At 36.8% G+C, this 25,484-nt stretch overlaps 1 protein-coding gene across 2 annotated transcripts; it reads left to right on the forward strand.

Annotated features, from left to right (window-relative positions):
• The first annotated feature begins 2,507 nt into the window (after positions 1-2,507).
• Positions 2,508-24,844, forward strand: LOC133516989 (proton channel OtopLc-like). Of its 2 annotated transcripts, XM_061850091.1 has the most exons (11): positions 2,508-2,708; positions 4,230-4,370; positions 6,697-6,810; positions 7,454-7,571; positions 8,252-8,339; positions 12,641-12,849; positions 15,385-15,813; positions 16,075-16,293; positions 16,892-17,115; positions 23,733-23,928; positions 24,639-24,844. In XM_061850091.1, the coding sequence occupies exons 1-11, from the start codon at positions 2,677-2,679 to the stop codon at positions 24,822-24,824; spliced, it is 1,956 nt and encodes a 651-aa protein (XP_061706075.1). In that variant the 5' UTR covers positions 2,508-2,676; the 3' UTR covers positions 24,825-24,844. The 2 variants fall into 2 exon arrangements, with proteins under 2 accessions (XP_061706075.1, XP_061706076.1); XM_061850092.1 differs by lacking the exons at positions 2,508-2,708; positions 4,230-4,370 and adding an exon at positions 5,285-5,744.
• Positions 24,845-25,484: the final 640 nt, after the last annotated feature.

Genomic DNA, 25,484 nt, shown 5'->3' on the forward strand with positions numbered 1-25,484 from the left:
ACGGCCCGACATGCTCTTGCCCGTTTTTTCCTGTGTTGGTCCCCAGTGCATTTCCATGACAATGTATTATTAAAAGAAGTTGGTTAACAACTGAGCTACTACTACCTACCTACCTAGCTAAGTTAGTTTGTTCATCTTTACACAATATCAGAACGTCGCTCATTTTCGTAATCGGGCAATATCAGTTTCAGAATGAGTGATAGAATGAGGAGGCACACTGAAAGCAACGGGCAGATGTCGCTACCGGCAAACATGATTTGCTTACATTTGTATCGTATGTGTGGCGACGATCCTTGCATTATGGAGTGTGGAATTAAAACAAGTGAAATCTCTTAAGGTAGAACTGTTGCAAAAGTGTCCAGCTGTCAGCTATAAATAATAGTTCCAAATCTCTCCAGAGTAGCGCTAGAGTAGCTAAAAACCTAGGCGTTATTGGTGCGCTGTCTATGATTTGGTTTTTTTTCAAGTATTATAGGTATTGTAGCGCCACCTATTTAAGGTTTTTTGATGACACTTTTTGGTACATGGAGATTCCATTCCTTACCTCCACCTTCCATATCTTGCATGTTAACGTAGAATGTAATAATTTTTTTGTTATAATTTTTTTTTATTATGTACTACTTTATTAAAACTTTGCTTACCTGTTCAAAAATATATATCTTTCTTAAAATGCAGCCTATAAAATCAGGCTTTTAGTTTTTAATACCCAAAGATTTTTCCCACCGATTTCTGCACATAAGTGCGGTTCTGTGTATATTTCCACAATTTGTCGCACTACATTGAAGTGTTTTGGAGAAACAGGATAATGTTTACAATTTTTGAGTAAAAATGTATGTGGTTTGACAGTGACAGCAGTACTGTTATAAAATGCGCCACCTGGCGTGATAAAATGTCAATTTGCCTCCTCATTGGCTGTTCCAAAGGCAACAGTTTGTCAAGGAAATTGACAATGACGTATCCCACAGGCCCCAAGGCTGATGCTGTAATGTAGGTACCTATCTAATATCGCTAGAGTGGTTGTCTTTGATGAGGACATCAGACACGCGCAGTCTAATAAGTCGGAGGCTTATATAATGGTAGAGTGAAATGCGCTGTAGAATAACATTTCAATAACAGATTATTAAAGTTTGCACGCCGGTCCTGTTCTATTCCTACGAACTAGTGTATGTAATTTTCGGAGCTGCTACATAGTGGCAAGGCCGTGGAGTATGCGCAGCCGTGCCTTCTCAATTAACGTGTCCCTTTGTCGCGGTCCAGTTGCAATCTCCGATGTCCGGCTAATTGTTTACTTACTCGACAGCCCTTAATTACGTCTATTATGTACCACTTCCGTATAATAGCCTAATAAAGCGTACATTGATTATAGAGAGTCATTTTATTAGTATTACCAAGTATTACATTGTACGCGATTGTAGGGCCAATTTTAACATTTTTAGAGAAAACTGTAGTGATTAGACCGCCACTCTTTATTTATATACGTGCTTTAACTCTTTCTGATCACTTATACAAATTTTTCATTAAGATAGGATCGTAGTCGGATCTGGTGGTGTGGAGGTAATGAGATTGAACGACATTGGCTCGCCGATTCCACTATGAAATAGTGTACGTGTGGACGCTAGAAAAGATTGACGCCAGTTTTTATCTGGGCGGGCCTTCAGTGCTAAGTTGGGAACGTAATGATACATTGCGTGCTGACTTATTTTATAAGAATATTTTATAAAATTCGTAAATGTATAGTAAAACATATAAAAATTTATCCATTTGGGCCAAAATACACGCTGTATAAGTACTTGTCACGTCGATAAACATGTATAAATACATTAATATTATAGGAGCATTCTTACACAAATTGACTAAGTCCCACGGTAAGCCTCTAGGCTTGTGTTGTGGGTATTCAGACAACGATATATATGTATAATATACAAACACTGAAATACATAGAAAACATCCATGGCTCATCGCACAAATAAATGCCCTTACCGGGATTCGAACCCAGGACCATCGGCTTCACAGGCAGGGTCACTATATACCCACTAGGCCAGACCAGTCCTCAATATCAGAGTTTGTATTCACCGTGTGTAATTATATGTAAATATCGGGAACTCTCCAAAAAAATTGGTATTACAATAGTATTCATAATACAGTCTTATCGTCAAATACTTAAATGCGTGATTGTGTACACAACTCACAGTATAAATATATGAGTTTCAATAATAAAGGTTTTCGAATAAAACTTTGAAAATTGCTTACGTTTCACGCAACGTATCATAGCAACGTTGCAGTAGCTGCTTTGCGTTGACTCGTTCGGTTTCAGAAGTACGAGTATTTTTTTCCTAGAAAACTATTATCGCTCTAACTAAATAGGTACAGAGGGCCTACCGCGAAACACGTTCAACGTGTTGCCTCCCTGTCACACTTACATACTAAGTTACAAGTGCGACAGAGAGGCAACATGTCGAACGCCCTCCGGTACCCAACCACGGGAGAACGTCACTGGTGTCGTGCCTATAATCCTCGAGATAAGCACACACCGCGTCTGATATACAGCGAGATAACTCCTAAGACTATCTTTTGTTCTCGCCGAAAATGCAACGTAATGTGAAAATAAAAATAATTTAACCAATTTGTTCACGATAAAAATTGCGACGATTATCAGTACATGTGAACAATGCAGGTATGGAAGACGTCATCGAAGAAGATCTAGAATGGTGAGTAATCGTCAGTTTAGACTTCATAATTGTAGCTTTAGTTGCTACATAAAATAATTGTAAAGTATAAAAAATCTTAATAACTAAAATTTATGTACTTATTGAATTCATATACTTGTAGAAACAATTACCAAGTGCAAATAAAATATTAGATATTTTCCCTAATATCAAAAATGTTCCTTTACAGTACATGTGGTGCTAGTTTCCCACACGCGTGCGGGAATGAGCACTTTCCGGTCATATGTCGAAACTTTAAAGAGCCATATGTACTGTAAAACGTTGTACGATTCACGTGCGAATAAGTGATTCGCAACTCGTGTCGATTTAAAACACTCCCTTCGGTTGTGTTTTAATGTATTGCCACTTCCTATTTTCTGCACTAATATCGTATATAACTATTTTAATACAGCTCAAAATGTGCTACTTTAAGTAGCTGTTTAGCGTTCGTTAATTTAGTTTTTGCGAACTAGTGCTTTTTACTTTTCAGACTTTTTAAATGATATGATAGTGATAAACGGTTGCCATTTTGAACTTCTTTTGTTTTGACCTGATCTTGGTCAAAATCAATATTGAGGATCTTAGAGGCCCTTTTAACACGAATCTAAAATAGAAATGGATGAAAATGCCCAAAATATTACTTTTATAAAAAAGTCAATTTTTCAAGAGTGCCGTAAACTTTTTATATCTATTTTGGTACTAATATGAAAAAACTTCAATAAATAAGAAACCTTTATTAAGGGAGTTTATAATATAGCCGACCTTATTATTATTATTTTTTTGTTAGTCCCTTGATTATAGAACCGGCCGCTATAACTGTGATTAGGTGTTTGACGTCAGCAGCTAGACATAGTCTCCCTCCTTTGGAGAAAATAAGATCATATCTAGATGTTTTATTTTTATTTAAAATTATTAGAAATCACATAGATTCTAGCCTACTACTATTAGGAAGCGTTTCCATCAAAATTTCTCGGTTCCACTCACGTTCTAAACACAGTATACTAAGAATTCTTTCTTTAGAATTGTAATTTCTAGAATGAATTTCTTAACGATATAGATATTTTTGTTCATAGTTTGTACATGTTCAAGAACAAAGTTCGGCAAAATTAGTTTTTTAGAAATTGATAAATTGGTTCCAGTCATATTTTGCATTGTTTTGTATGTTTTGTTACTTTAGGTACTTGCGTGTAGTAAACGGGTAACTAACTAAACGGGTAATTTATAATTTCGTAATTTACCTACCACTTAATTTACATTTCTTTGAAATAGTTTTCTTGGTGATGTAGGAATCTTTAGGCCTATTTTCAGTTCATTTATGTAAGACATATTTGTAAAAGGCTGCGTGTTTTCTAAAAAAAAAAAAAAAAACATTTTAAATTAAGGTCGGCCTTATATGCCTCACTTACATATCGTAATTGTTTCTGAATTCACTATGGTCGTAAATTATTTTAATGGCATTTAAACTCTTTTGTGAAGTCGGTTTTTTTCTATTAAAGATTATTTACAATGTTCACTTTGAAACAGGATTCCGTCACCTGCGTCAAGACGCAAATCATCATTAGCTCATGACGTCCTCCGCCATCACTATGACCTGGGGCTTCATCATCACCATCACCCCGCAAAACAGTCCAGTACCAGTCTAGAGCGCAAAATACGACATAGCCGGTGAGAATATGAATACTGTAAGAGTTTATTAGAATTTAAACTGTCGTGAGAAATACTAACATTAAACTAATAACACGTGAGTTTAAACCATAAAATTAGTTTAAGGGCCTGTTTCACAGCGTCCGAGTAAAGTATTGGATAGCTAATTAACAAATAAATTAACTGTCAGATAAAACTTCCTGCAAAACGTAGCGCTTTGTCTACTAGTTAAGCTTATTTGAAATTGTTTGAAAGGTTTTATGTTGGAATAGGTTAATTTATTCTTGCTATTAAACATAAGATGCAGCTGAAGCGGAAGCAGGAGGGGAGAGGGTGAGCGGGGTGCTGTCTGAAAGTGACACCAGGCCCGCTAATTACCAGGAAGGACGCTAAAAGATGTTTAGTCGCAGCGAGTGCTGGGCGATAACGTCATGTATTTTTGCTATGATCATCTGGCCAATCTAATACTCCTAATGCTAGAAAAAAACAAACGACTTCCGATGTTATTCTACCTATACTTCAAGGACTAGACCATTCGTTTTGGTACAGTCACACAGTTCACTCATGTCGGCTTGGCTCAAAGACAACAATGTACATACAACTGACATACGAGTACGAAGGTATACAATGTGTATAAAAAATAGTGGGGATCCGCTTAAGGGTATATTCGGTATCCTGTTATTAATTCGGTATCCTGGAAAAAATGTTGGCCATTGCATGGAGGGTTGGCCGATTTGGGCGACACCGTAGAAAAAAAAATGCGTCAAAAAAATTTCTTCTACTTTTTCCTAATCATAACACGATACCGACTATGCACTTACATAAACGGATCCTCCCTATTTTTGTCACAACCTGTATATGTATTAAAATAAATTGAACAAAGTTTGTGTTTTGATCTAAATTTTATCGAATAATGAACACTGAAAACTATCCAATTGAACTAATTATGTATCATGCAAATCGAATATTGATTCGTATATAAATGATGACACAGAAATCTCTTTTTCATTGTAAAGTATTTTCAACTGTGATGATAATGAACCTCTGAATTTCACACATTTAGCTGCAGCTTGTTAAAGTATGACTTCTTATTGACATTCATGTACTTTACTGTCTAGTACATTAGTCACTCACGGCGATGCGAACAGTAGTGTGCTGTAGGCGCTAGCAGAATTAACAACACCGCGCCACTGTTTAAGCCCTAAGTAATTAAAATCGATTCCTGTTAATTGGTTCAATCGAGAAGCGATGCGTGGTCTGAAAAACCGGATGCAATAAAAATTGAATCTGCGCCAGGCGGTCCATGGCGAAAAATAAAGAGAAATCCAATCAAAATGCAGCTAAGGAGTGGCGGGAGAGGTCTGAGCCGCTCCTTGCTGTGCCTGAGGATGAAAGGTGAGTCGCAGAGCCTCATTAAACCACTATTACAGGATAACCGGCGCAAACTAAACATCACCGTTACTTTATATCGACCGGCCCCGCATAATTTATATTGCAGATCTCAAACATCGCTTAATGAACTAGGGAGTGTAAACCGTATTACTAAATAGGTAGGTAACTAGTAGGTACTTATGAATGTCTTGGACTTCAAAATATTGTTAGATTTTTCGGTGCGGTTCTGTTAGATATTGTCCTAAAATTTAGGTCCTAAACCGTTGAAGACCCTGAAGTAGGACCCTGAAGTTTAAAACATACCTACACAAAACACTAAGGAAGCGTTTTTTGAAATTCAATTTTTGAAACTGGATTAGAACGTTTTACACGACTTCCGCGTGGACGTTAATCATATCATATAAGTACCTACCTAATACAGCATTATTAACGCATGCAACATTAGCATTAATTATATGAATTAATTATATGAAACTAAGGTGCAAAGTAGAATATGTAGATCCAATGCAACCTAACACAAAATTTATATTTTGGAATGCACTGAATAAATAAACTTGAAATACGTATTCCGAATAGGTACATTGTGCAATTTCAAATAAGCCTAGTTAAATATTGACCAGATGTTGCAGCGGTCACAGTACCAGTGGCACAGTTCAGTATAAAGAGCAATAAACAAATATATATAGGTAGGTATTCGTAAAACAATATTCTGTTTAACAACCACCAATACAAATATATTTTGGTATGTAAATATTAGCTCTACACCGTTATCATTTACATTTACACCTGATTTATAGGCATAATCACCCTGCATTACAAGATTTGTGCGATACTTTTAGCGCCAGTAAAACAGAAAGACAGCGCATTCATCAGAAATAGAGAATTGTAGTGTATGTAGAGGAAACATTGAACGAGGAAAAAATCTAGGTATCTATCATAGACATGCTGTTTTCAGAGAGCACCCACCACACTCGCTGCCGCGGTTGAGCGTCGTGCCGCCCTGCAGCCGCAGCTCCAGTGTAGACCCACTACCCTCGAAGCCGCAACGGGCTCCGCTCTCGCATGGCGAGTAAGTACAAGAGTGTATATTATTATTTCCTGAAATGGTTTAGATCTGAACAATTTTGGTTCCCACCTTTTTTCCCCCAAAATCGATATTTTGGAAATTAATTTAATGAATATAATTACCCATGAATTAATTACAACTTAATTAATTACCCATTTCATGGCGTAAAACGTGGAACATAGGAGATAATGATAATATTTTGAATTTGTCGCGTTTTTCAGGTTTAATTTCCAAAACATCGATCCTAGAAGAAAAATTGTGAGGACCAAATTTGTAGAGAATCAAATTTTCTACAATTTTTGTCCTCGCGGTTTTAATGTAAAATCAAAAATGGCCGAGTTATTCAAGAAAAACCGATTTAAAAAAAAAAAACATTTTTCGAATAGACACAGGAGCCTGATTCGGTCTACTTTTTGAATTTACACTCCCAGTTTTTGGATATAATGACTGTACTAAACAGCAATGCGACAAGATGAAATCGGTCATCATTTTTGTTACATAGTTAATTCTGCATAATTTTCAAATCGTTGCGTATTAAATGTATCAGTGAGTATTTAATTAATCGAGTAAGCTTTCCTGACTAATATTAATTAGCAATTGTGTCAGATAATTTCATTAATTGAAACAATATATCATTTTGTTTTAGCGAATCAATGACGGTGGTGTTGTCAGCATTTTATGCAAAACTATTAATAGTTTTAGGAGTGGCGCTGCCTATTACAAGTACTATACAGAATGAGCTTTACACTAATTTCACTTCGGACGTAAGTATCGTGATAATTAGAGCAATAATCGATTCATAAAATACTTAGATTTAATATCAATTATCTACAAAGAATTTGAGTGTAGTAGGTACGAGTACGAATATGAAAAATTAGGCTCCACCGCGAAAAACGAAAATCGTTTTTTTTATCTGCCTTTCTAACATTCATATACAGGTCGTCCCAAGACTATGGGACATCAAGGGAAAGTACCTTAAATATCGTAGATAGGATATTTTGCTGAAAGAAGACTTTACGTTATTTTTAAAAGTCAGTAATTCTGCATTTAAAGGTTTTCTAAGAATTACTTGCTTGCTTTTCTTGAAATTTGACTCAAACATTTTACGTTGTTCCTTTCTTTTAAAATACTAAGTTACTTAAGAAGAATTATTATTTTTGTCCATTCTTTCGATTGGCATCTTAAAAATAGGGGTGATTTTTTTCACAATTAAGTGAGTTCAAGTAATACTTAGAAAATCGTTAAATGCAGAATTACTGACTTTCTAAAATAACATAAAGTCTTCTTTCAGCCAAATATCCTATCTACGATATTTAAGGTACTTTCCCTTGATGTCCCATAGTCTTGGGTCGCCCTGTACATATCCAAGAACGAAAGAGCGTGCTAAAATGTTCATATCATGTTCATGGGTTAAGAACGGTACATATAGCAACATTGGTTTCAGATTTTTACTATTTATTTATACGTGGTGAGCATGTCGTTTTTGGCATACACATTCTGGCACCTGAAAATGGCAAAGAAGAAAAGCGATGGTAAGCATAACATAGAATTTTGTAACTTAATAATAATTTATACTTATCGAATGTTATCCATTCCGATAATATATAATATATAGCTGTCAATATAATATAGCTGTTGGTGGGCTCTTTTGTTTTATTATGTTTGTATGTGCTATTATTAGAATTTACAAATGTAAAAAAACAAGTAAGAATCGGACTCTCGTACTGTATAACACTAGGTGAAGTGCATAAACTATGAAATACCGAAAGATATAAACTAGGACACCAAATGCTAAATGTCAAAATCGCATTCATAATAATTCAGTAAATTTGTCGACTTTTGTAATGGGGCTCGTTTGCGTAAAATCCGGTAGTTCTGATTTTATACAGACTTGTTTATGATGTTGGCTCAATGAATAATCCAAGTGACCTCAAGCGCAACGTAGTCATAAACGATAAACCGCAAAAACTGCATTGGTTAGTTTAGTGAAAAACAACAAGAAAATTTCGGAGTCCAAGTATTTTAAATAAAAATTACTATTATTATTATTTTTTTATAAATTACGCCAATACGTCTTTAGGGCAAAATGGTAACGCAGTGGTAATAATAACAAAGTTACCTACAGTAAAACCGTTAAATTTACGTTTTTTTTTTTTATTAAATGTTATGTATGTCATTTTAACTTAATTGTATTAAATTTCAAAATAAGTATAATTTTAATTTACTAACCTGATTTTTTTTTCTCATAAGTTATATAAAATATAATTATATAAAAAATACAAACTATAACACAATAAAAAATCCGTATTTAAATATGTTAACGGCACTAATCATGGGACATTTAAGAGGAAACTTGGAGTATTTTTGATATTTCACCGACACCTGTAAAATTTCTACCAATAGTAAAGTTGAATGTCCAATTCGTCCTTTATGTTTTCTATATATTTAATGAAAGCTACTGCAATTAGTTTCAATATTATTAATCAATTAAAACTGTGGTTTTTTGGTCCAGTCATGGGATGTATGGCGCCATTCATTATCAAACTATCGAATTTAAATGAAAAATTAAACTTATGCAGCTCTTTGGCTCTTGTTTGTGGTAAAATGTTGCCAGCGATTAAAAACTGATGGTACGAGTAAATACTTGTGTTACAGGATTTGTCTATACCATCCCATTACTGGTGCCTGTTCCATTATAGGGGTGTTTACTATACATAGAGGTACCTATTTGCCAAAAGTGACAATTTGATCAAACATCTAATAATAGTAGTAATATAAATTTTGCCTTCAAAATACGTTTTTGTCTTAATAAAATTTGACAAAGTAAAGTTATGGCTTAGTTAGGCATGCACCGGGCCCTAGATAGAGCGGCTTGGAGAGCACTGGTGAAGAGTGTTCACAGTCGTCACATCCCTCAGCCATGGGGATACGACAAGGAAGAAGAAGAAGAAAATTATGCCAAATATATTTGCGAAATGTGAATTTGCCAAAGATTCGTTTGGGAAATGAAGCTATTGCTATATGTTTATTGGGAAGTGAAATTTGGCGAAAAGTATTTTGGCCAGACGGAAGTACACCCAACCCCAAAATGCGAAACTTCTCTAGTGGTTGTTTCTAGCTGTATCGACTTTGGAATTTTATGAAATAATTACCTACTAACTGACATGGCAAATGAAGCAGCCTACTCACTGCCATGTAAAATACTAGTTGTAGATAAGTACTTACTTATTTGCATCATAGTTGCATAGAACTTGTTAATTAGGATACCATGTAAATACTGCCGAGAGACCTAATGTATGTTAATAGATTCATGGTTACCATTATTAGGTTTCAAATACCAAGGCAGGAAATAAATTACTGGGCTAGGGTTCTTATTGCTTGTACATATCCTAATCTTTTAATCCTTTCGTGGACTATGAAACTGATGATCGAACGAGCGGTCAAAACTGTGAAAAAAAAAACCGGCCTAAAGCATGTCAGACCATGCTCAGTGTAAGGCTCCATAATAACCCGTTCCTCAGAATAGACGAATTTAAAAGGGGGCTTTTTTAAGGATACTATAAACATAAAAAGGAAAAGGGGTTATCTTTGCAGCACTTACGTACTTTTACTGAGTAGGGAAGAATTGTGAAAGGAAAACTTTAAAAAATTGCTTAACTGATCGTGTTAAAAAGAGTTTTAATTGAAAGTTTTTAAGGTCTACATTCATGCTTATTTTTCATAATATTTATAAAATATTTCTTTTATTCGTATTTACCCCGGTATGTACCGAGTTCCGTCCGAAGCTTTACTCCGTGATCGTTAACGCTAGAAAGCTCCAATTTGGCATGAATACATAAATCAATGAATCCGAGAAACTCGTAAAAAACAGAAAAATATGTATATTTAGGGTACCTGGCTGCCCTACACGTAAATTGGGGATGAAATTTTTATTCGCTTCAGCCCTATAGTGTAGGGTATCATTGGGTAGGTCTTTCATATACTTTTATTACAACAACAACTATGTCTTTTTCACATATTGCAATCTTAATGTTTTTCGCTACAGGTTATTTATCGCCAGACATGCAGTTTTCTAAGGAAAAAATTATGGCCATAGGTCTGTTACATTTTATATGAGAAGTAGTGTTTAACAATCTACTATACTTAAATACCTCCCGTTTAGCTATTCTGACGGAAGGGTAAATACGAAACTAGGGTAGTGGTAGGCCACTGAGCATGGCGCGACGTGCTCTTGGCCGGTTTTTTTTTTTTCAAATACCCTCAACTGAGTTAAATAGGGACGACGGGATAAATAGGGATAAAAAACGGGAATGACATTAACTTTAATAAGATCCCGTAGGTTCGTCATTCGTGTTCTTCTCTCACTCTCACTGAGCGTAAGTGTGAATGAGATGTATGTGCGTGCTCGGGACCGGAATATCATGTTTAAAATTTTAATTTGTTGTAAGTTTTTACAAAAAAAGTAGTCAATAAGTGCCTTCAAAAATAAAATTGTGCATTTACCCTGGCCGCAGGTATATAGAATTTTCATTCGTTTTCCGTACGGAATGACGGATGCAAGCGAGACATGCCTTTCCTTCGTCTTTGACAGATAGCCAATTTTGCTTATTTATCGGGTTTGAGCCATTCATCGTTCAACCCTCGACTTCTGAAATCAGTTTTGTGGTGGCGACCCTTCCTTTAGCTAACTCTGTGGTAATGAGCAGTTTTTCTAGGAAATCAAGCGCTCTATTTATACTATATTATAGGCAACTTAATTTTTACCTTAATTTTTAATGTTTCTAAGGCGACGCGACATGAAGTGGGTCAGCGAGTGGCTGCGCGTCGCTATATAACCCTTCTCGGTGCTAAACGCCAAAAAATAGCGATTTTTATATTGTAGAAATTGGCCATTTCATGGCATTTATGTCCATTTAATAATACTGACCGTTTCGTTTGAATGCCGACTTTTTATTAATACTGTGACATAGGTACTCGTAGGTCCATTGCTGTAATAATAAAGTAGGACGATGGTGATAATTACGTTGCAGCCTGAGTGTAGGTAGAATATGTCAAGGTCGAGATGTAAGAGCAGATACAAAATATGAACACTACCCTCTATATATATTATGGAGGCAGCAGTATTTGTCAGGAGCCACCCACACTTATTTACCGCAACGGAAGTATTCAAACCCGAGAGTAGACGGAAAATTCAAATTATCTTACCGCCTAGCAAGCTTGCCATAGTTAAAAATGGTCCCTTCTATCGATGTGTCCAAATAATGCAAACAATTCCCGAAACTGTTAAACAATTCAGCGACATAAAGTTATTTAAAAATAAATTAAGGAAGATACTTATTTAGAAATGGTATAGTAGCATTTCTACAACAATTTTTTTAATTATCAATACTATTTCTAGACGAATTTTTTAAGGATCAATCTTTAGCGAACATGACATAAAACATTTAATTTTATACTTACTGAATTAGAATGAATTGAATTTATCTACATTTTTTTCTAATATAAAATATTCACATATACGTACCTAATTATGTTGACATGCACGACTTGTAATAATTATAAACTAACCTGCTAAATTTCTCTTGTATTTAAATTTAGTTTAAACCTAGTGTTGCATGATAATTTTATTATAGTAATTTTTACTTTATTTATTTATTAAGTTTAGGATTAAGTAATATGTCCCATATCGTATGCCCTAACAGGGTATCGTGTACTTATTAAGTTTAAAATATAAGATCTTTATGTACTGATGAACATGATAAAACAAAGGATTAAATGAAAATTAATATGAATAATATGAATACAAAAACTGTATATAATCATTTTTCAACAGAGAACGCAGCCCGCACCCGCTACGGGAGCTTCTACTTGCACATGGGCGTGGCAGGGTTCTCTGTTGGTTCCATCATCTACTCGTGCCTGCAGGTCGGTGGCTACTTCGACCTGGACGGGGACTGTCGCCTAGTCATCGTCGCGGTTAAGCCGGCGCTCCGGATACTCTTCATGGTCGCTCAGACTGTCTTCATATTCTCATACACCGATGTAAGCTGGCGTTAAAAACGTACATTAAGCTGCAGAGGTAAGTGACCCCCACCCCGGCAAACAAATTTATATCCAGGGAGGGTCACTTAACTCTGCAGCTTACTGTACAGCTACAGCCCAATTTGACTTTACAAATAGAAAAAAGGTGACGTGGCTAGTGATAGATACTATAATATCAACTACATAATATGTAGTACCTATATATTACTGATATTATACCTGCACTGCGATCGAACATTTTTCTTGAAGCAAAGTCACGACAAAGCACAAGGACCCGGGTATGTCCTTAAACTACGTCCAAAAAAGAGGTATGGGCACTGTTAATGTCATCTCGCTTTGTGTGGTCGAGCAGCGGATGTCATTCCAAATGTAGAGCAGAGCCCAACTGGGGAAGAACCTCCATCTTACAGAAACCCGCAGCCAAATAACACTAGACCCTACTCATACTGTTGTGTTCCTGCCGGTGAGTAAGGTTGCCACAGCTCAGCGAGGGTGCGGAGTGTTAGGGTCAGCAACGCGCATGTAACACCTCTGGATTTGCAGGCCTAGGCAGTCCATAGGCTACGGAGACTGCTTACCATCTGGCGGGTCGTATGCCGTATGCCACCGATATACTTAGTAAAAAAAGATAAAGCTTACACGAACTGAAAACAATGAACGGCTCAAAAGATTAGACTATTTTGAGTATTTACTTTCATATTAATATGGTAATCTACAGCTACCAGGCAAGTACCCCAAAGTCCACTACCTAGACAATTTAATAAAAAAGTATAACTCCATTTTTACGAGCCTAGAGTATCCCACTGCTGGGCAAAGGCTCCCCCTTTCCGCATGTGTCGGTGTCGACTCGTCTCCCACCACCCCACCAGCAGTTCCTATCAAAGGGGTCATCTCGCCAACCGTGTCGAGGTTTGCCGAGACCCCGGGTTTGATTTTGTGGGACCCAATAATTGCTAGTTATTTTTCTACATATTTACTACATTGATATATTTTCAAAACATATAAAAAATAAAATAACAAAATATTTGAGAACAATCTTACACAGATCGACCTAGCCCCAAACTAGATGTCCTTACCGGGATTCGAACCCGGAACGATGGTTCATAGGCAGAGACACTACCCACTTCTAGGCCAAACCGGTGGTCAAAACACAAAAATGCGCGTTTTCCCAGACATAAAACCTTAGCTAGGTAGGTAGGGCCCCGAAAACCCCAAATATAGCAAATTTCATCGAAATCGTTTGAGCCGTTTTCGAGGTATGAGATTATTAGCAATAGGGAATATTACGCGAAACTCTGCGTAGGGGGCGCCACTACCGCAATCCATCACAATTTGAGGATCTACCGTGAAACAAGAAAATGTAAATTTCGTTATCTAACCTCTCTATCACTCCTACATATTCGAGCGATGAAGAGACAGATAACTTAATTTAGATTTTCGCGTTTCCCGGTAGGCTCTTTGTAAACAAACTTGTCAAAAAACTGTATAAGTTACTCTATGGTTTATGAAAGGTGCTAGTGTTGCACTCTGGCGGCAGAAAATTGCAGTTATACTCCCTATTCTTATATACTTATTGAGCGTTTAAAGGTATAAGATAAGAATTACTACATATATACATTTTCCTTATTTATTAACGTCGATCAACACCAAAACTTGTTTACCCTCCTAGTTATGTACAGTCGAGTTCATAAATATGTATACATTCCTTAAATCCATTCAATAAGCAATGTTTATTGCAATAAGGTGAAGAAATGAATACATATTTATGAACTCGACTGTACCTACAATTCGTACAAATAATGCTCTAATAGGGCAACCACGTTTTTAATACAGACTGTATTCGCTAAAACTAAACACAAACGTCAAATACTGTAAAGTGCTCGCAACTTCGACGTTACAATTTTATTTACTGCGCATCTTTTTATTTTAGGGTTCCGTACCAAAAAAGATACAAAAGGTAGGGTTTATGGTGCGGCTCTGTCCGTCCGTCCGTCCGTCCCTCTGTATATCTGTCACATCGCTAAATATCTCGAGAACCACTTAAGCTATCGATTTAAAATTTGGAATAGTTATGAACAAGGCTAATCCAGACACATTGAAAGTATTATTTTTTTAATTTATTTTTATTAACTATGGGTAATGTCCAAAATGAAGAGGGGGAAAAAATTTCAAAGTCTAGTGACTAGGTCAAATGGGGTATCATTTGAACGATTTTTTATTCCATAGTGAAAAAAAAAATGGATTTATGAAGGAAAATGTGAAAAAATATCATTCCTTGCCTTACTAACAGGTACATATGCACACAGATTATGGGTTAATCAAAATTCTTAATTTTACTAGTCTTTGACCTTCTCCATAATTGAATACTTAAATTACAAGTACTTATGTGACTACATCTACATATTGTACTTACTTTCTAAATACGTCTTATAACTCCTATAAGTATCCATGTAATGTAGCGGAGAAAATACTTCAAATACTTCGCTATTTTCTAAAGCCCAACTTCAATAAGTGCCGTTTAACTTTTTATTGCAGATATTGGACCCGATGCGAGGCGTAGTGTTGGACAGGTTCGGCTTAATGCACTTAATCGCTACGAACGTGTGTGAATGGCTGAACGTCGTCATCCAGGAGACGAGGGACGACATAATTGCTGTCGCATACGATCGGCCGCCGCTCCTCCGATACGCCAATATAAGTGGACCCTCGAATCTGGTCATAGTCGACCGACAAGACAACGTTACCTTCATAGAGCAACATTACAAAAATAATGGAACTGCATTAGGATTGAACGACAACATTACGATCAAAAATGAGACGTGGCAGTGTAACGTCTCCGATATGATTACACCATTGATAAGAAACGTGAACCCCTATTTGAGGTCATGCGGTGTAGAATACAGCCTTCTCTGCTCTATAATCATTGTTGTCATTTGGAATGACATCTGCACAGTGCCGGGATCGGTACGTACCATAATTGGCTAGGTATATTCAATACCGAGTACTTAGTATTTTTACCAGACTATGGACAAAAGCAAAAGGAAAATGGGCGCTTTTATAGTTTAAATTGTACGCTAACGGTAAATCGTGGACGATATCCTCCACGATAGTATAAAACGACTGCATTTAACATTTAGGTGTCCTGCTTTGTCGCGACGATTAATGGTGTCTTTACCGTAGACTACCACTACAATCAATATATAAGCGGTTTGTTTGTTTTTCCAGAAATCAATGCCAACGCGGTCAGTAAATCCGTCGCCAAGTAGGGATCCTAAACAAACGCTCTTGCGCATGAAGTCTGCCAACCACTTCTCGGTGGACTGCGGTAGCGCGCACAAGGGGCTGTTCATGGGCGTGGCCGTGCTGGCCGGGACCATCGTCAGCCTCATGCTGTTCAACGGCCTCTTCCAGAATAAGAAACACGTGGAACTCGCGTTACTACAGGTACGTAGGTAGGTACTAGATTTTTAGTCGTGTGGTAATGATCCATTTTATATGAAAACGGGACAATCTTACACAAATCGACCTTTCGTAGTTGTAGCTCATGAAATAGGGAGTTTTGTGGACTAAAGATTTCCTTTGGCAGGATTAGTCCTTAGGACCCAAGGATGGATTTATGAAGTGGACCCACCAAAATTTTTAATGTACATTTTAGCTTAACTTCAACATCATTCATAACTTCATCATTGATATCTATATCATTTGAATAGGAGAGAATAGAAAAAGCTTTATTCAAAAACGCTTAATTTAAACATAACTATAATAGTTCACGGACATAGTATCTTTATAAAGCGTCACTGAAACGGTATCTACTCAGCATCATGTCAAGGAACCTTTGAGGACCCTGATGCTAGTCTTCCGTGGACATACTTCCAAGGGAGCGCAACTACAAGCTATACAAATCAAATATATTACTACAATTAAATATATTAATACATAATTGTATGTAAATTTATTATAAATATTGGTCTATTGACGCACAATAAATCAATCATTCTGTACCTATGTAGTAGTATGTAGTAACTAATAACATAATTTATAGATCAACGTGTGGGAGACAATCTTGTTTCTCCTGATGGGCGCTGGTTCGGCGGCGTGCATTCGGCGGATGCGCAAGCTGCCGCTGCGCCGCGCCGCTGCCGCCATGCCGCTCGAGCACGCGCTTCTTCTCGTCACGCAGTGCGGCGTGTACCTTTACTACCTGTTCCAGATCATTGGGGCCGGCTTCCTCATACAGCGGTACCCTGAAGGCCGGAGGGCTACAAGGTACAATATATTCCAAATATAATGACGGTGACGTTAGGTTAGCTCTGAGACACAGCCCATTGCAAAGAGCATATAATATACACCTTTCTCAAAAACACCAGTTTCTAATTAGTTAACTCCGTTTCGGGAATTATCAATTATTTATTTTATCTGATAAGGCCCCTTTTGCAAATACAAAGCAACATTTTGGACGCCCAGGCTAATGTCCTAAAAAAACAATAATGATGTGTTAATTTTTGTTAAAGATAGTCTACGTTCAAATACCTATTAGTTGCATATACAATCATAGTTCTAGTGATAACCCTGTTTTCATTAAAAAAAGTTCGCAGCTCGAACAAGGGTAATTTGCTGCTTAAAAACAGTGAGCAAAATCGCATTTTGCTCACTGAGTGAGACAAAATAACATTCAAGTGACCTTTATATTCGAATGTCATTTCAACGTGCGGGGCCTAATACAAGTTCGAACTGTTCGAAGTATTTGGATTCTATTATCTTTGTCCCTTTCAGGTCATTAGCAAAAAGAAAAAGACAAAAAAAGTGCTTGAGTAATTCAACGGTATATTGACGGTTTATAATAGACCCCCGAAATAAGTCAGACCGCATCATTCCAAAACACCCTAGTCTTCATTCGTAATAATTAATTAATGAAATAAAAGTTTAAAATTTAATAAAAACACCATCATTTCTGTATTTTATTATACAATCAAAACAATGAAATTATACAAATTTACGCAATTGTTACGCAATAAATAATTCCACTTAAATACTTTTAACGACCTCTACTATAGTTGACAAATAGTAGTATCCGCAATTCGGACCGTATCTTATAAAGTTTATTTTTATATAAAAAAAGTTGTCTATTGAACTGTCAATTGATGTTCGTTAATTCATTATTTTCGTATTAGTTTATTTAAATTTCTTACGTTTTGTTTTATTGAGGTAATTAAAGTTAATTGTGAGAATACCTTCAGAAAACATGAGTGAAATTGTGATGAAGACGGATTACATTTTTTCAGGTTGTATTTTTTGATGGCTGACTGACGTGAAAATTTTTGTGTACTACACGAGATCAAAGTTATTTACATCTCGTGCGCTTTTGAGTCCCTTACTACGCTCAAGATTCTAAATTAGATTCACTCGCTACTCTCGTGAATCTATTATAGAATATTTCGCTTGCACGGGACTCAAAACAAGCACTCGAAGAAATATCAAACTTTGCTCTCTTGTTGTACAAAGAACTATTTTCCTGTAAGAATCATAGTAATGTATTAAATTAACATTACTATGTAAATTATGTACCTAAATAAATTCATTTTTCTTCGGTCAAATTCAGAGATAAGGAGGGGGGGGGGGGTATTTTTTCACATTTTCCTTCATTCATCAATTATTTTTTCCTTATGAAAAGAAAATAAAATTTTATGAAATGTACAATTTGAGCTCTTTCAAATGTTACCCAACTTAACCTAGACTTTGAAATTTTGCCCCTTCTTCATATTGGGAATTTTCCTTAGTTAGTTTCCGAATTTCAAATCGATAGCTCAAGTGGTTCTCCAGATATTCTGACGGACAAACAGACAGACGGACGGGCGGACAGAGTCGCAACATAAGCACCTTTTTGCACCTTTTTGCGCCTTTTGCACCTTTTTGGTACGGAACCCTAAAAAAAGAAGAGAAGTGTTTTTTAAGGGGTTCCGTAGTCAACTAGGAACGTCCGTCTGTCTGTCTGTATGTAAGTACGTCTGTCCGTCCGAGGCGTCGCTCCGTGATTATTAGTGCTAGAAAGCTACAATTTGGCATGGATACATACAAAGTGGCAAAATAAAAACTAGAAATATTTTTTTATAATAAGCCGTATAAGTGCATGGCGACGTTATCAATGAATTCATTCATAATTTCTGCATGCAATTTCGCAGTTCACTAGCTGTACCTGCCCTAGTGTGGGATGTCGTTGAATAGGTATTTTAAAACTAATATGGGTCTTTCACAACCATTTTTTGATAAAATAAATATTTACGGAAACACTCGGCCCAAAAGTAAAAAAAATGTGCGTAGCCATTCAAGATTCAAGGCAGCATATTGTGACGGACGGATAACTACGGAACTCTACACTGAGTATGGCAATTTTTTTAATGCTGATCTTTGGATTAAAAAATACTTTTTCTGCCCTCCGGGCGGAAAGCGTCAACTTTGCTCCCGCTGCGCTAAACGAAGTTGCCGCTCTCCGCCTCCGTCGAGCAGAAAAATAGAATGCGCACCACGGGAGGAAACGTAGGATGTTCCATCCCGCGTGTTTGCCAAAATTTTAGACGCGGCACGCAATTTCCTACTTTTCCTCCCTTGGGACACAAATAACTATTGAGCCGTGCTCAGTACTTATTAAGAGGTATTCCTAGTTGAGATTTTTCCATACAAACACTCTCGACTGTTTCCTTCCTGAATTTTTAACCTAGAGCAATGTGTTTTTTTTTTTAATAAGATCACTATCATGAATATCTGAGTTTTGTTTTTTTTGGATTATTTTATTTTGAAGTAAGTTACAGCGCCTCAAAAATCGTAAAAACGGCTCAAGTGGCTCAATTGGCGGCTACAAGAAAAGGCGCAGTATACAAATATGACAACAAATATCCAAAAAACCAAAACATAGCGGCATAGATTAGTTCTTTATCTTGCAGTTTCCAAAATTTCATAATGATTGGTTGCGTTTTGGAGGAGGAAACAGTCGAGAGTGAAACCTCGATTTTTGAGTATTTTGCGTGGGAATTTTAGTCCGAGCTGCAGTTGTCCTTATCGCACGCATGCAAGCAATTCCTAGATGAACAACTGCGCTGCGAGCTGCGGTGGGCGGGAGCCCACCGCAGCGCGACAGAAACATAGCTCCGAAAATTCGACATCTGAAAAGTTGCTCAACTAGGAATTGCTCTTAATACGCATTACTTTAATTTTTTTGCAAGTACGTAAGTAATGAGAGAGAACATATTTTTGAACTTTCGGAGCTATCGTTTCCGAAAACATTTACTTTATCTAAAACTGTTTTTTTTAAAGACCTCTATTCTATTTGAGCTAGACCCTATGCTATCCACGCTAGATATGCGAAGCCGTCCACGCTATAGGGTTAGGGTAGGTAAGTACGGGATACAGGAGAAGGTACCCTAATTTTTTTTTTTAACTTTGGCTATTAATGTACTACCTAAATTTCGGCTTTCTAGTATTAACTACCACTGACCGAAGCCGCTAACTGAGAAACACAGGCGGACATAACGAAACTACAAGGATTCCTCGTTGACTACAGAAGCCTATAAATCAGCAGTAACTATAATAAATTCAGTAAATCATTCACCATTAATGAATAAACGATTAGACGACCAGATATGAAAAACGATACGTCATACGTCTAATTTTACAGTTACATATTAGTGCTGCGAGTGGAATAAAAAAGACGGAAAATGTGCGAAAAAAATTATAATCTATTTTGTGGTACGAGCGTCCGTCGTCCTTCATGAAAATAGACACACGACACGGCACTACATCGCGCATATCAATTAATTTGCATATTGCGGTTTTGCGGTGCTCGGATTAAATTTCAGCCCGAAGCAACCCGACGTGTAAAATCTGTTTACTCACCACACTGCATAAACTATTTACAGTCCGTTAACTCTCAGGACGACATTAGTTTTTCGGATAAAATTGGACGTAATCGCGTAATAGAAAATGACAGTGTCTTACTGATTTAGTTTTAATCCAACACCCTCAGAGTGCATCATCTTTCCAGCCTCAAACTATATAGAGTAGTTAATACCACCATAACTAGTTGGTAAATATTTATTTTCATATTTTTTTGGGAATTAATTTAATGGCGACTCGACCCAAAAAGAGTATAAATTAAATTAAATTAAATTAAGAGTACAAATTACGGGAAATCAAATATATAATATATATAAATATTTTTTAAAGAAGCGGAAAATTTACGGACTTCAGGAGGAGGACGATTTTAACAGAGATAAATGATAATTGTAAATATTTTTATAAAATTCAAGACCGGGTGGTAGAAGCAACAGGAATTTCAAAAAATATTAAGCGAAGCCGACCAAAAATCTCCATCCATGGCCTTTGAAACGCCAAAGAAAAAGAGACCGAAAAAGGACTTTGTGTTAAATTTGGATAGTTTCGATAGACAGAAAGTATAAATTATAATTACAAACTAATCTAAAATTAAAATAAGACTAAATATATCTAAAATAAAACTATATTTTGATTATGTTAGGATGGTATTTGATTTTAAAAGAACTCCCGAATTTGAAAAAATTGCGATTGAAGCTAATAGGCTTATAGAAATCACGCTACGAAAAATTCTACCAAAAATGGGATTTCGGTAATGAATGTAAAACCAAGGATAATCGAATAACTTTAATGAAAAAACATGATGAGCGACTGAAAAGGACCAAATCTTTAGATAAAATAAAGTAGGAATGAAGGAAGGGAAATAGCGTATATGGACGAGTCGTATATACACATGTCGCACGTTGGTAGCAAAGGATGGTTAGACTCTAGCAACACAGGAATTAAAGAATCAATTTCCAAAGGACAGCGTCCCATGATAGCTCACGCCGGCAGGTGAAATGATTTTATACCGGGTGCGTTGCTTATATATAAATCTACAGACACAACAGGTAATCATCACAAAAGAGATGAATGGCGAGAACTATAAAAACTGGCTTAAAAATCAGCTTATTCCAAATTTGCCGACGAATTCAGTGTTAGTTGTTGATAATGCCATCACAACAAATACACCGAAAAACTGCCTTATTCTAATTCCCGGAAACAAGACAACACATGATATTCCAGTATACACAACATACCTATACAATATTCCACATACAAAATACTGACTGAAAATGATCATTCTGTACCCCTAGTGTAAATTTATTCGATAGCAAGACGTGACGGACGCGTTTGCGTTATATCTCATTTTGTATGGGATTTTGAGTTTCCAAAACGTCCCGCTTGGCGCGCTGTTTCTAAATCCCATACAAAATGAGCCTATTCTGTTCTGCGTTTACCTCCGTACCACTCAAGACTTTAATCCTATTGAGAATATATGCGCCCAATATATTAAAACAATACGTAGCTCAACGTAATGTTGACATGACTTTGACAAGCGTAAAGAAGCTACTGCAGGAAAAGGTCAATAAGATTGATCCAGAAGATTGGAAAAATGTTTGTTAACACGTAATTAAATGTTAAGGTTAACTGGAAGAGATCCCATATAGGGATCAGTTCGCCTTTGTTGTATTGTATTTACTCTGTAACTGTGTTTCTCGTGTTTTTATTTATATGTACAATAAAGTATATACATACATACATAAACTCGCTCGCTGTTTAGCGATAAGTCCGCCTGTTGTTACCTACCAATTTTTTTTTTTTTCAATTTCTGTATCTTTTTTATGTAGTGTGCAATAAATAATTTTATTATTAATGTTATAAACTATAAGCTGACACAGCATCAATCGGGAGGCGATGACAGTTATCAAACAAAGCGTATTACTGCATTGACGAATATAAAACATACATTAATGCAATATTAAAAATTATATAGTGTTTAGAGTAAGGTAAGATTTAAGCATGCAATTTATTGTCAAACTTACCAACACAAAACAATTTTTTTACACCTAATGCTGGTAAGACATAGTGATACTAAGTACTAAATTGTAATACCTATATACCTACGTTTAACAAATAAAAATATTGATTGATTGATAAAAATTAAATACAAATAGACATACATAAACATAAATGCATATATATGTTACGGGCAACTTGATAAGTCCGGTCACTATGAATAATGACCGGTCTGTATGCATAATACCCGCATCAAGTGGACAAAATAATTAAAACTCAATGTTTAATCACTTTGACCGGTAAGTATGAATAATAACCGCCCTACTTTGGGCAATGTAATAAAACAGAATATTCAGGTAGCGTAGCCAACGTGCAAATCGCTTACGCTCCGTAGCGATCGAGACGCAACTGTCACTGTAGCACTAGCAGTAAATTTGGAAGAGTGATAGAGAAACACAAATCGATTCGTTGTTGAAGTGATAGCGATTGTCAACTTGGCTTGGCCGGCTGCATAGTTGTTCAAAGTTTAGGAATTTATCACATATTTATATTAAAGGAGAAAATAGAAAAATGTACGCTTCCGGCGGGACTTAAACCCGCAACCTGTGCAAAAGATAATAATAATATAATAATTCAGCCTATATACGTCCCACTGCTGGGCACAGCCTTGATTTATTTAATGATCCACGGGCCATAAATTTGTCACTCTAGCCGACGCGCTCGGGCATTATTCATAATAATCGGTAATTATTTATACTGCCCGGTTAATCAAGTTGCACGTAACATATATAAATAAAACCCAATTCGAAATATAGCTATGTATGCTAAATATAGGAAAGAGTTTTGTCCAACTCCCCACACGTATAAGAGTTCTACCTAAGCAGTGTGTGTGTGTGTGTGTGTGTGTGTGTGTGTGTGTGTGTTCTATATTTTTTGGGACATTCATTAAAACTTAGTGTATCTCAAGAAACCGCTAGTTTCAGGATTAATTCTCCCTTCAGAATCTTGTCGCCTCTGTGCGCGGTGATCCAGAGCTCATGCCAGACGCTGTTGGTGCTGGACGCGTGGTCGCGACGCTGCGCGGAGGGCGGCCCGCGCGCCGGCCGGCAGCTCGTCACCTTCCTGCTCGTTGGCAACTTTGCGCTCTGGCTGCTTAACCGGGTGAAGAACGCCAGAGCAGAGTTCCATCCACTGCAAGTAGGTTCCCTGTGTAGATTCCATTCAATACTGTCAACATGCGCTGATAGAACAGACGATGTTGGTGCTGGATGAGTTACAGCTGATGTCGCTTAATCGTGGCGTCAAACGTGTCAAGGACGCCTGAGTTATGTTCCACTTACTGCAGATTGAGCCCATTCAATACTGGGCTGTGATGATCCAGAGCTATATATACCTACTAGTTACGGTGGTAGGTACGCTAAAAGTTTTGGACGCTTGATCGCATGTAGCATTCAATATCTGTTTTCACTTGCAATTTACCAGAAGTAAGTAAGTAGTACCATATTTGAACATTGAGGGAGAATTTCTGTATATTTTCCAAATTCATGATATTAATATAGGGAGGCATTTTTAGAGTAGCAAGTTAGACCAGGATCTCTAGGAGTGTTATATGCATAATTGATTATACCGCAGTTTGACTGAATATGCGTTGTATATGTCAGCGGCCGATCGTAAGAACTGGCAGATCGTAATGTTTTGACAGTAGTCACATTAAACCAATAGATAGGTTCTTTAGGTTGCTTCAGATGCCCGAATGGCAAACTGTCGCGGCCAACGCGTAGCGGGGCTTCGTCGACTCAGGGAACGAGACAAGTATTTTCACGGTTCACGATATACCTAGGAATTTCACGATATGCCTGATCTTACGACCGGCCGCCGACATACAAACGACGTCACTCTATTTGCAGATGGAATTTTACGGCGTGTGGGCGTGGACCTTGATCACCCACGTGTCAGTGCCGCTGCTGGTGTGCTACAGGTTTCAAGCCACTGTCTGCTTTTACGAAATATGGAAAAACTCTTATAAGAGGAAAAAGGAACTGCGCGACACCGATTTTGAGCAAGTTGAATTAAAGACATATCACATAGCCTAATAAACCATTACACGAATTGATAGACGTATTTTTAAATTGATACTTAAACGCAATTTTCCTTTCTTATTTAAATTATTATTAATTTCAACGGGTTACTCAGTAATTAATCGAAACATCGCTCGACATATTTTGATATCTTTAGAGGATGCTCTACTGCATCAACCTTGTCTATCTTTCCAAAATGCTGCAGAAAATCTTTCACAAGTACCATAACATTATAGAAAGAAAAAAAATCGTCTAAAAACGTGTATTATAGGTATGGACTCGTGTCAGTTGTGAAATACTTCAGCTAGGTCTCTTTCAACTCTTTCGAAGTTAAGGTACCACCCCGTCAGCATTCTATAACCAAGGTGGTGCTCTCTAGGACGTAACTACACAACATTTCGCCATTAAAACAAATATTTACTCCATAAACTAACCGACAGAGTCTGCGGAGATTAAGGTAGTGTGTAGCCGTCCCCCCGAGCTCTATTCTAATGAGATGAGATTTGACTGATACTGAGCAAAACTGCGATGAAAGTAAGAGAACAGCACATCAGGGCTTGAGCTTGGTTGATGCAATGTTTGGGACAGTTATGGGAGCTTTGATTGAAAAGCTATCGTGGTGTAGCCCTAAGTGATCCGACTGCTTGGCCCAGTGGCTAATGACCCCGTGGCATA

This window comes from Cydia pomonella, chromosome 4 (genome assembly GCF_033807575.1).
Source record: "Cydia pomonella isolate Wapato2018A chromosome 4, ilCydPomo1, whole genome shotgun sequence".
In the NCBI taxonomy this organism is placed as follows: domain Eukaryota; kingdom Metazoa; phylum Arthropoda; class Insecta; order Lepidoptera; family Tortricidae; genus Cydia; species Cydia pomonella.

Coding starts and splice junctions, on each gene's coding strand:
- LOC133516989 (XM_061850091.1), top strand. CDS start 2,677: ATGGAAGACGTCATCGAAGAAGATCTAGAATG. Junction 6,811..7,453: donor GCTCCGCTCTCGCATGGCGA/GTAAGTACAAGA, acceptor ATTTTGTTTTAG/CGAATCAATGACGGTGGTGT. Junction 12,850..15,384: donor TCATATTCTCATACACCGAT/GTAAGCTGGCGT, acceptor TTTTTATTGCAG/ATATTGGACCCGATGCGAGG.